The following is a 14433-nucleotide window of genomic DNA, read 5'->3' on the forward strand; positions in this document are numbered from 1 at the left end:
TTTCGGAATCAGCGTTCAAATGTCTTCCGAACTGCATACCACGATTTTCGATATCGAACAACTCATTTTCGACCGATTTTTCGAAAAAATGAAAAGGCTATACATCACGATTTTTTCCAATTTTCGCGGAAAAATTTTTTGTCTGATTTTGACAAAATTGGTATGCAGTTCGATAGACTTTGGGACGCTGATTCCGAAAATGCCAAGCGTTGCCTGATCGGACCACGAATGGCCGAGATATGGGCTGCAGAAACCCCAATTTTGGTCCGATCTGGCAACGCCGTACATTTTTGGAATCAGCGTTCGAATGTCCACCGAACTGCATACCACGATTTTCGATATCGAACAACTCATTTTCGACCGATTTTTCGAAAAAATGGAAAGGCTATACATCACGATTTTTTCCAATTTTCGCGGAAAAATTTTTTGTCTGATTTTGACAAAATTGGTATGCAATTCGATAGATTTTGGGACGCTGATTCCGAAAATGCCAAGCGTTGCCAGATCGGACCACGAATGGCCGAGATATGGGCTCTAGAATCTTTATTTCTGTCCCGATCTGGCAACGCCGTACATTTTCGGAATCAGCGCTCGGATGTCCATCGAACTGCATACCACGATTTTCGATATCGAACAACTCATTTTCGACCGATTTTTCGAAAAAATGGAAAGGCTATACATCACGATTTTTTCCAATTTTCGCGGAAAAATTTTTTGTCTGATTTTGACAAAATTGGTATGCAATTCGATAGATTTTGGGACGCTGATTCCGAAAATGCCAATCGTTGCCAGATCGGACCACTAATGACCGAGATATGGGCTGCAGAAACCCCAATTTTGGTCCGATCTGGCAACGCCGTACATTTTTGGAATCAGCGTTCGAATGTCCACCGAACTGCATACCACGATTTTCGATATCGAACAACTCATTTTCGACCGATTTTTCGAAAAAATGGAAAGGCTATACATCACGATTTTTTCCAATTTTCGCGGAAAAATTTTTTGTCTGATTTTGACAAAATTGGTATGCAATTCGACAGTCTTTGGGACGCTGATTCCGAAAATGCCAAGCGTTGCCAGATCGGACCACGAATGGCCGAGATATGGGCTCTAGAATCTTTATTTCTGTCCCGATCTGGCAACGCCGTACATTTTCGGAATCAGCGCTCGGATGTCCATCGAACTGCATACCACGATTTTCGATATCGAACAACTCATTTTCGACCGATTTTTCGAAAAAATGGAAAGGCTATACATCACGATTTTTTCCAATTTTCGCGGAAAAATTTTTTGTCTGATTTTGACAAAATTGGTATGCAATTCGATAGATTTTGGGACGCTGATTCCGAAAATGCCAAGCGTTGCCAGATCGGACCACGAATGGCCGAGATATGGGCTCTAGAATCTTTATTTCTGTCCCGATCTGGCAACGCCGTACATTTTCGGAATCAGCGCTCGGATGTCCATCGAACTGCATACCACGATTTTCGATATCGAACAACTCATTTTCGACCGATTTTTCGAAAAAATGGAAAGGCTATACATCACGATTTTTTCCAATTTTCGCGGAAAAATTTTTTGTCTGATTTTGACAAAATTGGTATGCAATTCGATAGATTTTGGGACGCTGATTCCGAAAATGCCAAGCGTTGCCTGATCGGACCACGAATGGCCGAGATATGGGCTCTATAATCTTTATTTCTGGCCCGATCTGGCAACCCTGCACATTTTCGGAATCAGCGTTCAAATGTCTTCCGAACTGCATACCACGATTTTCGATATCGAACAACTCATTTTCGACCGATTTTTCGAAAAAATGAAAAGGCTATACATCACGATTTTTTCCAATTTTCGCGGAAAAATTTTTTGTCTGATTTTGACAAAATTGGTATGCAATTCGACAGTCTTTGGGACGCTGATTCCGAAAATGCCAAGCGTTGCCAGATCGGACCACGAATGGCCGAGATATGGGCTCTAGAATCTTTATTTCTGTCCCGATCTGGCAACGCCGTACATTTTCGGAATCAGCGCTCGGATGTCCATCGAACTGCATACCACGATTTTCGATATCGAACAACTCATTTTCGACCGATTTTTCGAAAAAATGAAAAGGCTATACATCACGATTTTTTCCAATTTTCGCGGAAAAATTTTTTGTCTGATTTTGACAAAATTGGTATGCAATTCGACAGTCTTTGGGACGCTGATTCCGAAAATGCCAAGCGTTCCCAGATCGGACCACTAATGGCCGAGATATGGGCTCTATAATCTTTATTTCTAGCCCGATCTGGCAGCGCCGTACATTTTTGGAATCGATGGTCGAATGTCCACCGAACTGCATCGAAGTTATACATCATACATCATTTTCTGTAAAAAATAGCGTCCAACGAAAGGGAAGAGATGTCTCCAACGACCTAAATAAGTAGATTTTACAATATGACATAATTTAAAGTTTTCCTTAAATATTACGAAACAAAAGACTTTTCTTATTTGTTAAATAACGTAACCAAAGGCTACAGCGGCAGCAATTGAAAGGCCGAGGGCGGTGGCCTGGTATAATAGTTGTCTAGCGTAGACTGCAGGATGAACATTCAGTAGGCTTCCTTTCAGCTTCCGTAATTTTGTCTCGTTCGGCGACTGATCTACGCCCGCGGACTGCAAAAAATAAGTTTTCGTGATATAACTAAAAACACAAAAAACCTAGCTTACGTTTACTGGCTACACGTTGATAGCCTTGGAGTTTAGTCATATCACGGTGATCAGGCAGCGTTTAATGTATGCCAAGGGACAGATTGAGCAGTTCGTTGAAGCCACAAGTCCGTCCTTGTGTAGTAGGCCTGATATCCATGCTCACAGTGTAGAGCTAAATAAGAATTTGAATGATTAAAACGATAATTTTAGATTTTACAGTAATAATCCAGGTAAACTTACATCGATTTGGCTTCATCCCCGTGCTTATAGAACCAAAACACAGTCGGCCACCTTGGCCTGGAACGGCACATGGTCGCGCCTTGTTACCGATCACGATGAACACTTTTCGCTGCCTCACACGTCGAAGTTCTCGATTTTCTCTGTATTCTGTTCTCTGTTTTCTTCAAAGTCTTTATGCCTCTTTTGTAAAATTCCAATAATGATATTTTTACAGCTTAAATGTGGCGGCGAAAAAGTAAATATGCTTAGAGAAGAGTTAGTGAGCTTAGAGATGAGAAAGTTTGCATATGGATGGGCCAATAAGAATCGATAAAAATGCGCGTGCGCGTTCTTAGCGATAGTTACTAACGGCGTTACCTAATACACATGATCTTCCACCTCTACATTTGTCTCGTTTTGCAGCATTGAATTTTCAAAGCGGGCCATTTAAAATGAGGTTCATCCTTGTTTAAATTTGTCTTACCATATGTTAAAATTTTTAACTGGTACTTTTTGGACCTTTTTGATGTCGAAAGTCCAGCAACGTTTATGCAACCTTTCCGTTCATGCGTCGGTCTAAGATGCCAACAATCGGATGCAGGGGTCCTTTTAACAGCTTTTGCGGTATTGCAGAGACTCTGCCGGTTGGAGTTATAGTGGTCGTGAGTGTGTTAGGCCAGACTGTAGGAGTTGCAGCTTACTTGTTTATTAGTTACTACTAATCACAAAAAAAATTACACAAAAATGGGGAACAGCTCTTACAAACAATTACGGCTTCGAGCAATTATAATACATAAAAAAATCAGTTTTGAAATAGAAAAGATGTGTACATATGTGTGTGACTTCCTCTCTCATTCGTATTCATTCTTTTCACTTTTACCATTTATTTAACTTAAGCTTAAGTGTTAAATTTATGTCTCTTGTAGATGTCTTAAGTAGTTGTGCCCGATATTTCTCTGAAATATTCAATGCAAGGCAACTGCGTGTTCTGACTAAAATGAATCCATACACGTTAACGTATCGTAGCTACTCCGATTATATGTATAAGTATGAATATATATATTATAATATATATGTATATTAGTTATATATAACGCTATGTACATGAGGCAATTAACAAACGCAGCTGACGGACAACCATAAACAGTAGTAGTATGCATAGAGATATAGCTTTTCGTGGGCGGAGAAATCTTGGAGATTGGAATTGGGGGGAGGTGGTGCGGAGTTGGGGCAAGGGGAAGCGGCAGCGGAAGGGGGGGAATGGCCACATGGCAAGCACATCATAACTTTGACTTTGGGTTCGTGTTGCGCGCGAAGAAGATCTCCGGATCCTTGTGGGGGCGCTGGATTTCTCGATAATTGCTGACTATCTTTTTGGACTCATCTTTGGGACACGATTGCAAATTACGAAATACACTGACCTGGAAACAAAAGGGAAAGAGATGTCAGAAATTGCTAGACGGATTGGATCGCACCCTTACCTGACCACGCGACACGTAGATGGGAGTGCGGTAAATTATCCAGGTGACGCTCTCGAAGTACGGCGCCGTCGTCAAAGATCCTTTGTATGTGTAATAGTGTTTGCTCAGCTCCTGCAGTCCAATCCACGATAAGCAATCTATGCAAAAATAACTTCTTAGTATCCCCGGAATTAAAATCCTTTAGGCGGTAATTTTACTCACCGGAATCCAGTGACGCACTCGTGTGGATCTTCTGCACGATCCGGATGCCTTCGGTGATCTTTTTGAATTCCGGACAGTCCTTTTCGCCGCAGGCTTGGATAAAAAAGGCCACCACGGCCAGCCCGTCTGGCTTGTTCTTGGCCTCGGCAAAGTCCTTGTACTTGGCGTTGTAGTGGACCGCGTGGGCCTCCATCGAGTACTTCATGCCCTCAAGCGTGTGCTCGCACCCGGACTCGTCCGAGTCCGACCAGTGAAAGTGCAGCTGTTCGAACACGTACTTATTGGTGTCCAAGGCCCCACCGATGATATACGGCTGTTGCTTTCGCTTGCTGAAGGTGACCATCGCAGAAGTACCTGTGTTCTGAACTCGAGCCACCCCCACTGGCTCCCAGTGGCCGTGGTACTCCAACGGGTCCACGTCGTCTATGTGCTCGATGGCACGGTTGCTGATCTCGATAGGCGACTGCACAGGCATCTTTATCCTCCTTACTGGACTTGCTTCGGATTTCAAGGATCTCCTCCTGCTGGAAAAATAATAAAATGAATATTTGGTTATGTATTTCGTCAATCCCAACCTTTTTTGGTGTAGCTATAAGCTTTTTATGGCCAATCCCTACTCCTCGCGCCAGATGTTTAGCACCTTTTTTAGTTTTGATTCCCTATATACCACCAGTTCCTTCTCCGACTCAATTCCGTCGATTCCTCCGATCTCCTTGACCCTTGCCTACGTTATGTGCGCCGTGTCCAAGTATTTCTTCTTTCTAAGCTTGTAGACACGCCCGCGATCGCCGGCGCTGGCGTCCAAGTGCTCGGCTGATGACAGCGGCGCAGCTTGCGGGGGCGGCTGTGATGTCGACGTCGTGGTGGCGACTGTTCCGCTGGGCGCTCGCGTCTCGGAAAAGGTCTTAGTGCCGGCGCCTCCAACGAGTGCCGCCTGCAACTCCTTGTGGTCGTTTCCCTGGCTCTCGGGTTCAGATCTCCGGATCCAGTCCGGTGTGCCCCTGAAAGAAAAGGGTATTCCTGTTAAACTCTAGCTAGGCTCTTGTTAGGCCGTCAGAAATGGTGAAAGGTATAGCTGGATAAAGTGCCGAAAGAAGTGAGACACAAGTTTGTCCTTCAGGACCAGGTATTCAATTAAAAGAGACCCACCCCGTGCGATGCACTTCGCTCCCACTTCCACTCGTGGTATTTGTGTAATTAAAGTGCGTCGGCACTGGGGGAATAAATGTCTTTATCGAACTGGATCCTCCCACTTTGTTTACCCTCTCCCCAGAAAATTTTCCCGGGCGTTTAAATATTCAGGCAGTTGGGTTATCTTGTTGGCACCATGTTCTTCCTCGACGCGGGCGATTTGCATCGATTGATTTTCGTTTTAGTTCAATTTTTAATAGATGACAATTGAAAGTGTTACGAATGAACGGCCCTCGGTAATTACCTATTGATTGGCAGCGGAACTCTTTCGTGAAAGGTCGGTTAAGGTGGGAAGTGGACTAACAATGATCTGGCGGGGAGTCAATAAAACAAACATTCAGGGCTTGGTCTAAGTGCGAGGGGAAAACTACTGAAAGTTACAATAAAAAGGGGTATCAGGGCGTGTATCGGAAAAATATCAACATGAAAATGTTAAGCCAGTCAAGCGCAGGGACAGACAGTATGTCTCTTTTTTAACACCAAACTTTGCTTTCAGCGAAGCTATTAAGACATTTACATAATTAAGTAATTATTTCACAGAGCCACAGAGCCAGAGAGCAAACGAAAATGTTTCATAACCGTAAGTGGGACTCGGAGGCAGGTGTCGAAGGCGATAAAGATAAGGCCCCTTTAATTTTCACAAGTGGAATCTTAAATTAAATATTACTTCTCCGGGTTTTTGGATCACTTGGTAAAAAAAAAGGTATGGTTTTTCGGATAGCCAGATTCTTACTGGAGACTAATTTCCAACTCCCGGTGGTACGATCGGGTTTATTATCGGCAGTGTCAAGCACAGAGCCCAGACGAGAGGGCCATAAACTAAATTATTTTTCTATCGGTTTGGTGCTTGAAGCCAGATTAACACGAGCCCAGTTAAAGAATCCAGGGCAATAGCTCAAATATGATTTTAATTGGCAGTTTTATAATCCGAAAATATCAAGTTGCGGATCGGATCAGTAACCGGTGCAAGAGGCAGACGTGTTGGGGCTTATCGCCGATTCGAAATGGAACCGATAGGCGGAGAACTCGGTCTATATATTTACGACAGACATAATGGGGCGAGACTCGACTAAACGACTCGATCATAACGAAAGCATTTCCAGATAAGTTCCGACTCCCAATCGGGACCCCAAAGTTGGGCCACAAACTTTGTGGCCATCGGGCAATGGGCCGGCAATGACAGGCAATACTATTTATGCATCCATAAGACCGTAACCAGAACCGTCCAGAACGTCTTGAGTCAGCTGAACGGTCTCCAAATCGCATTGGTCATTGGCCTTTTCACCACATACATATATGTACATTCGATATCTTATCTTTCGCCACTTTCGTCACATCCAAAAAGCCAGCGTCACAAACATGTGCAGATATTGTTTCCGGCCCTTTTTATGCGTCCACAGCCCACTTGATCTTTGCCTTGACTTCTCCAAATCTCCAAAGGCCTGCAATCGCCTCACATCCATCACATAGGGTGACCACTATGAACGAGGGTCGATTAAGTCCTTTCCTCGTTAATCTTATCCAGAAACCGATGATTGATGTCTCTATTTTTGGTGATGTGCATGGAATCAGTTCCATTTTGGCACCAAGTGGCTTCAATATCGGCGACTTGGGATTTCTAGTTTCCTCCGGACTAGAAGCACCTGATGTTTGCGAGTCCTTATCTTATCCCAGGTATATATGATGTTTTCGTATTTCTCTGGCACACATCTGCCATTTATCTTGCGTTTGTATGATATTTAGTATGGAACGTCTTTCGGGGATTGTTACTTTTCGGTTGGTAGACTGCAAGACTCCTTAGGCGCCAGTTGCGACCTTAAAATGGGAAGATTAGCAATGGTTTATAGGCCGATGTAGGACAGCTTCTTACCTCTAGTCTGTTACAGGGGCCACCTTATCGCCGTAACAGCTTTATTATCTGCATAAAATTACACAACTAATGGTGAGTAAACAGCGATTTGTTTATTTATAGACCCGGAGTATTTGTTATCGTTGTGCTGGAATTTGCATGGGGGAGAGGACTCTTTTAGCGATGTGTTCTACCCGTATGATAAGGAGCCAGGCCAGCCGATGGGTGGAAAATTAACGGAGCCGCACTCAAGTGGGGGGCTCAAGTGGAACACGTCACGTCATCTGTGGCCTTCGAGGGCTCAGATCCGGCGAGGATAAGGGCGGGGCCGTTCTGCCATTTATGCGGCTCTACACTGATATGTATAAACAAAACATGACAATCAGGCATGTTTTCATTATCTTCCTGTGGCTGGCGTTTCCCGAATGGAAGCAATGTTCCAAATTAATTTTCGGATACGGACGAATCAGAAGCGCATGATTCCGACGTGCTGCCAATATTTGTCCATCAAGTCCCATTGCAAGTACTCATCTAATCGCGATCATGTCGAGCGGTGACATCGGCAATTTCATTAGAGGCTTGTGGATAATCGCGGCAGCCGATGGAGATCCAACGCCGCGTTGGGGACCCCGACTGATGCTCCGGAATCCATGCAGTCAGCAAGTTTCCGCTGCTACTGGTGGCCGTGGTGGGGAAGGGCACGCCATGCTGCTACTTGTGCTTACCCGCTACTTGTGTATGCGGTGTGTTGTACAAAAATGCCCGCTATAAATAATTGTGGTTAAGTAATTGCATTGACCGATGGCTCCAATGGGCAAACAAGCAAACACAACACCTCGCTGCACTGCGAGAAATAGTCGGGGCTTTTAGGAATTATAGATCATAGACTTGAATGGATACATATATTAGCTAATGATTTTTGTAGTGCTAGGCAGGCAACCTCTATGACCTCACCCATCCATCAAGCGGGCCATCCAACTGTCCATTCAACTAGCGTTATATATAGCCAAGTCAACGTTGACGAGGTGTCAGTAGGGAGCAGAAGCAGGAGCCGGAACTGAGCGAGCAACAGGAGAAGCTCCTACCTAGCGACCGAATAACAAACATGTAACCTAACGACCCCAAGTCGGGGTGCAAGGCACATGTGTGCGTCCATATGTGGAGCCAGAAACATGGTGAGCTACAGATGTCCAAGGAAACGTACCCGAAACGCAGGGCAGAGATTTCCTACCCATGGGTATGCATCAGTTTGAATCCTTTTTTGGTTGACCGATAATAGCCATGTTTCGGGCGGCCAACAACAGATGGTGCTAAAGCGGCTTTATCTTGACAATCTGGGCTCTGCCTCGGTTACCATTTTAGCCGAGTTCTTTTATTAGAAACTGTCACGCGAGAGCCGGGGACTATGGAATGGACTCCCGATTGGCAGGGTATTGCCAGAGTTAGTTAGTCACTCCAGCAGCTGTTTTTGTGCTGCGCTGGAGGCGAGAAAAGCAGGAAGAGAGGCCGAAGCAGAAACTGAACCAAAACTGAAACTGAAAGAGGCGAAAAAAATGAAGCAAATCAATAAAATATATTTTTGCTCCAAGTGCAGGGTCACCCATACACAGCCATGACCTTCATACACAGACAGGCCAAAGGGGGGAGGTGCGAGAGCGCAGTTCACGTGAGAGCGCTGCAGAGCTGGGGAGCGAAAGGGAGGATGATAAATTGATGATTACGGGAATGGACAATATTTTTTAATCAGACCGTTAGCTGTCCCTCTCTCTCCCTTGGCGCTCCAGTGCCTTTTTTTTATTGTTCTTGCTCATTAATTTGCATTTTTTTCCTCAGTGGCCGGCATTGTTGTTGTTCTTTTTTTTGTTTGTTTTTTTCCATTGCCGCGACAGACATTTTTAATAATTGTTGCCCACACACACGCGCGAACTCAAAAAAAAAGTGAGAAGATTTTGGGAGAATGTTCGTCTCTAGAAACATTACCTGTTGAGTTTCTCGTTTCCCCGAAAGCAACTCTTTTGCTGAGTATTGTTGCTTCCTCGTAGCGAAACGTAGCCAAGACAATTATCGGCGTTCGGCGGCTGTTATTTATGCGCAGCTCTTGACTTTGACACGCGTGCTGTCCTCGGAAATTTGCATTTCCCCGCAAAACATACAAACTACCATTTGGCACAAAAATAAAAATATAAACTTCCTACAGTTAACTAATAAACATGAAATTTCGCGATAAACTGGCTGCGGTTTCGAGCTAGGCACCCTTTTCAACACTGTTGATTAGTTCAGAAGTAGGCACCGATTTTGATATTGTAAATAGGTTCGCAATAAGGTATTTTTTTTTTGTAACTATTGTTTGGTGTGGAACTTATTCGATATAACACTGTCTTTTTTAACACTAGATTGTTTGAGAACTATCGTTATACTCGATAAACACTATCGATGTTTGGTAAAAAATTATTCGATATGATGTTCCTTTTTCTCGATCGAGTATCGCTTATTTATTGCGATATATATCGCTTCTTTGCCCCCGCTCTAAATGGGCGCGCTTTTTTGAGTTTATTTTGAAAAATATTAAATACATATAACCAATTTGATCTTTTTTTTATAAATTAGAATGGCCTGATCCGTGTTGTAACAGTTTTTGGCGACTAGTTTTGAACTTAAATTTTCAGAACTTAAATAAAGACGCTGCCATTTACAGTTATTTTTTCCGCAACTGCTCAAAATGGAATGCAAAGGCTAATCATCCCAATGCTAATCGCTTTGTTTTTACATTACGCATCAAAATTATGTGTTTTTTTATTAGTATTCCATGTGTTGGAGGTGCCTTAATAATAGCATTGATAAAAGCCATTCATCTGATGACTGCCTGTTACTGACTGCGCGGAGAGCTTCTCCGTCAGCGTGTTTTCCTTGGACTAGCGCCGCATTACTCATCGAGTGCCTCGTAAATCGAGAAAGCAAGTGTTGGCTGCTGCCTTTTGAAACATTTTTATATTCTCTGTTCTGTTTTCAGCGTCGATCGGAAAAATGCATCGCAACCTTGGAGGAATCGCTCTATGAATGAAGCGGGACCCACTCCCACTTTCTCACCTTCCCCTACTGCCGCGACGAATCTTTCAGCGCATGTAAGGCAGCGGCATGAGTCAGGAAACTTTCAGCGGACCCCAATCAATGGCTACTATCTTCCTAATCGAAATGGAGCAGTTAACGTGGACATGACCCGAGGCCAGACTGAGCTTGAGCCTTGCGAAAATATTAAAGTGGTCGACCAGCCGGCTGGCTCTTATCCGATGATATCATGACGTCATGGCCTCACCCTATTAATGCCCCCCTGCACTCCAGCACAATATGTGCCGCCAGCTTGCGTAGAAAAGGATACCCTGTAACACTGTTTAGCAGTCTAGGTATGCCTGGGAATGCGTCGTTCACATGTACTTCAAAACTCCAAAGATATGAATTTTGAGTCCCAATTGTTGGGCCAGAGCATTGCTAGTCTAGTGTTAATAAGCCTTTTGCTACCACTTGTTTTTGTCAGTCGTTGCTACTGCCTCTGCCACCGTCGACTGCGACAGTGACTGAAACGACGACAGCAGCCGAAAAGCTCAGGCAGAGCGTTTTTCAGTTTCGGTTTCAGTTGAATTTTCAACGTGAGCGCGCCGAGACGCATAAGTAGAACCTCGCTAGAAATCAAAAGTTTTCAAAAAACCAGTCCAAGATACGTTGGCAGAATCCTACACCGAATTTGAAAAAGTAAGAGTAAGATCCCCACCGACAGAAAGATATATACATTTCATTGAAATATATACCTATTTATATATGTATATACGTTTTTTTTGTATTTTTGTTTTGTTTAATATTTTGGCAGTGTGAGAATTTAATTTCGGGCCTTGTGGGCGCGCTTTCGGATAGCCCCCTAGTGCTATTAAACTTTTACTGTTTTGTTTGTCATTGCTGCATTATTTTGTATTGCCAGCACCTACGCGGCGATGATATCACTTTGATTACTCAAAGAACGCGAGTCGATTCTGAGTACCGAGCTGACTTTGGCCGTGTTTTGTTTGCCAAGAGAAGTAAAATATTAAAGTTCTTATCAGCCAGTGCTTCAATGATTGCTGGTATCTATCAATTTGCAAAAATTATTGAGATCATTGCTCATTTTCAAATTGCTTACATTTTTGAACACTTTCCTATGTCTGAAAGAATGTTCAACTTGGCCCTCTAGCCTTCTATATACAAATTATTAAAAATATGAGGAGCTTTTCTCGATGAGCACGTTTCTAGAAACAGGATATGTATACATATATGTAAATATAGCTGCTGGTGGTACCACAACCTGTTGATTAATTCAGTTAGCATGGATATCTGAGGCATGATATCATACTCCTAATCTGGGCCGGGTTTCAGTCCAGTAGTCTTCCCCAGACAATATCCGCTGCCTAATCAACATACGTTTTTGTTTTCGGAAACTGTTGCACATGGTTCTTTTGTGTTTATGTTTTGTGTTTTGATTCGGTTCCAGTTTCGGCTCTGTCCGCTTTGGAATGTCGGGTCCAAACAGCCTGCCCCCACTCCGGGGTCTTGGGCGTACCACTTCTGTGAATTTTAATGAGCACTATCACATCATCGCCAAGATCGTCATTGCCACCAGGGTCTGTCTGTAAGCAATTGCGTCACTCTCTGTCATCGATGGCGTCATCGTTTTCATTACTGCGTAGCCGATGAATCAACAGGAGATGGGAGAGGGTAGGATGTGGCTATCTTTCTCTGGGATTAGTCACCCAACCGCTTCTTAAGATACAAAAGCTATTTGGGACTCGCAGACCCACTTTCTGCTCAATTAGTCCAGACCATTCTATTAAATCCAACAAGTTCTGCCCCAGCCCCACCCACGGAATGTGTCCGTTGTCTTAACCCCACCATGACTGTGCCCCAATTCCGTGCCTCGGACTTTTCTCAGCTTTCTGCAACCAACAAAAGGCAGCAGACCATAAAGGTCATGACGTCACCGGTTATAATTCTGTATATATTCCTTGGAAACCTACATACATTTACCCAGAAGTGTACATACACATATAGATATATATTCGCCGATTCCTGATGACTGGCGGGTGGGGCCAAGCAGCTGAACGGGGAGGAGGTGGGGTGGTGGGAATATGGGGGGTGGCCGTCAAGTAAATAGATTTTCCGATGCTGATGCTTCAATAACGCTTCGGCTTTGGCGCTTTTTTCCTGCCCAGAACCGCTCGGAGTATCTCGCGAGGCCGGCATTGAAACAAATTTTAAAATTAGACAAAAACCAAAAATCCAAAACACAAACAGCGACGAACGATGGCCAAAAATACACAAATCCCTGTATACAAATTCACGGCGAGGTGTGTGAGTGGCGATCGGTGGGCGTGGCAAGGGCGTTCGATCTGAAACAGCTGGCCAAAAACCAATGTCCAGAATGCCAAAATTACAATTTGTGGGTCATTTCAAAACAACTTGGTATCCGAATGGTATCCGATTCTTAATTTGCCGTCTACTTGCAGTAATCCTCCGAAGGAAACCACCGAACAACCAGCAAGATGTCTCACTCAGTGACTATCACCCGCACCACCACCAGCACCACCAACACCTCCTACATTGTCCTGAACACGGGCTACCTCAAGACCTTCCCCGGAATCCTCAAGCTATTCGAGCTCGTAAGTTAGAAGCCCTGACGCTAATCCGACCGGATTTTTAATCAAAATTTGTTCTCCCCTCGCAGATCATTGGAGCAGCTATTGTGGGAATCCTGGCGTATAACTATGAGGACTACCGTCGCTACTTCAACCATCAGCAGGACCTGTTCCACTTCCTGATGGCCACAACCTTTATGATAGGGACATTCTGTCTACTCCTCGCCTGTCTCACCTCGCTGAGCACGGGAGGCATCATTGCCAAGACGATTTATGTACGTTCTAGCCGATAGTTAAACGAAACTGTACTCACCTATGTGTTTATCCTCTTCCAGGAGCTGATCTACCACAGCGTAGCTGCTATTCTGCTGCTGGCCTCCTCCATTGTGCTGCTCCTCAGGCTGCGCGACGTCAAGCACGACGGCTACATGGCGGCCGGAGTCCTTGGACTGGTGAACGCCGTCCTGTACTTCATCAGCGCCTTCCTGGCCCACCGCTCCTACCGCGGCATTTAAGCGCTCCACTTCCAATCTCCATCCAAACTGAACTAAACCAAACCAGCCACCTACCACCACCCACTCAGCGAGTCAGAAATCGGACCAAGTGGCGTCTGCAATCTCGAAGCATTTGTTCTTCCTACAAGGAGAAGCCGCACCAGGGAGGCGAGCGAGAACTCTCTCCAGGACGAAGCATCATGGAGCCAGAAGCAATTATAGTTATGTAGTGGGAGCCAAGAAATATTTGTTGTACTGTGAAACGTTCTTTGATCGCTAGTTGCACTTACTCTCTACTCATAGTGATCTAAATCATTTTTTTTGTCTTATTCTTTTATACCAAACAGATTGTATTCATGTATTCGAATAACGATGTGTATCTATATGTTTTTCTATAAATATATCGTCAATTCTGAATTATTTTTTATTTTTAAAAACTATTTGGCGTATTTTCTTGTTTAAAAACTGTTATGAATAATTTAGAAACACTTTTTGATTTTTTGGAAAACTGTCCTGCAACATTTACAGTTGGAAACGGTCACATACCGCGTGGGCTTGCCCGGAGATTCGATTTTCGCTTTCGTTCGATATTCGCCTGCGCGCCGAGCCGAAGTACCAGGAGCACAGAAACACACTGAAAGGTGCCAGTC

General features: G+C 44.1%; 2 protein-coding genes and 1 long non-coding RNA gene across 8 annotated transcripts; 1 reads left to right on the forward strand and 2 right to left on the reverse strand.

The window, feature by feature from the left end:
• Positions 1-2437: 2437 nt before the first annotated feature.
• On the reverse strand, positions 2438-3409 carry LOC108122715 (uncharacterized). Of its 4 annotated transcripts, XR_011444270.1 has the most exons (4): positions 3395-3409; positions 2932-3175; positions 2710-2863; positions 2438-2655 (listed from the first exon to the last, which is right to left on the reverse strand). It is a non-coding gene; the product is annotated as an uncharacterized lncRNA (long non-coding RNA). The 4 variants fall into 4 exon arrangements; XR_001773163.3 differs by lacking the exon at positions 3395-3409 and having other exon boundaries at positions 2710-2849; positions 2932-3219; XR_001773162.3 differs by lacking the exon at positions 3395-3409 and having other exon boundaries at positions 2710-2837; positions 2932-3217.
• A 185-nt stretch (positions 3410-3594) lies between these two features.
• CAH3 (Carbonic anhydrase 3) lies at positions 3595-9985 on the reverse strand. Of its 3 annotated transcripts, none has more exons than XM_017237633.3 (5): positions 9613-9985; positions 5168-5593; positions 4593-5113; positions 4392-4528; positions 3595-4331 (listed from the first exon to the last, which is right to left on the reverse strand). In XM_017237633.3, exons 3-5 carry the CDS (start codon positions 5065-5067, stop codon positions 4191-4193), a joined length of 753 nt encoding a protein of 250 aa, XP_017093122.1. In that variant the 5' UTR covers positions 5068-5113; positions 5168-5593; positions 9613-9985; the 3' UTR covers positions 3595-4190. The 3 variants fall into 3 exon arrangements, with proteins under 3 accessions (XP_017093122.1, XP_017093118.1, XP_017093119.1); XM_017237629.3 differs by having other exon boundaries at positions 4593-5116; positions 9613-9984; XM_017237630.3 differs by lacking the exon at positions 9613-9985 and adding an exon at positions 6517-6536 and having other exon boundaries at positions 4593-5116.
• A 1260-nt stretch (positions 9986-11245) lies between these two features.
• Positions 11246-14221, forward strand: LOC108122823 (uncharacterized). The gene is made up of 4 exons (XM_017237634.3): positions 11246-11379; positions 13161-13313; positions 13379-13564; positions 13625-14221. Exons 2-4 carry the CDS (start codon positions 13197-13199, stop codon positions 13802-13804), a joined length of 483 nt encoding a protein of 160 aa, XP_017093123.1. The 5' UTR covers positions 11246-11379; positions 13161-13196; the 3' UTR covers positions 13805-14221.
• Positions 14222-14433: the final 212 nt, after the last annotated feature.

Source organism: Drosophila bipectinata, chromosome XR (genome assembly GCF_030179905.1).
Source record: "Drosophila bipectinata strain 14024-0381.07 chromosome XR, DbipHiC1v2, whole genome shotgun sequence".
NCBI lineage: Eukaryota > Metazoa > Arthropoda > Insecta > Diptera > Drosophilidae > Drosophila > Drosophila bipectinata.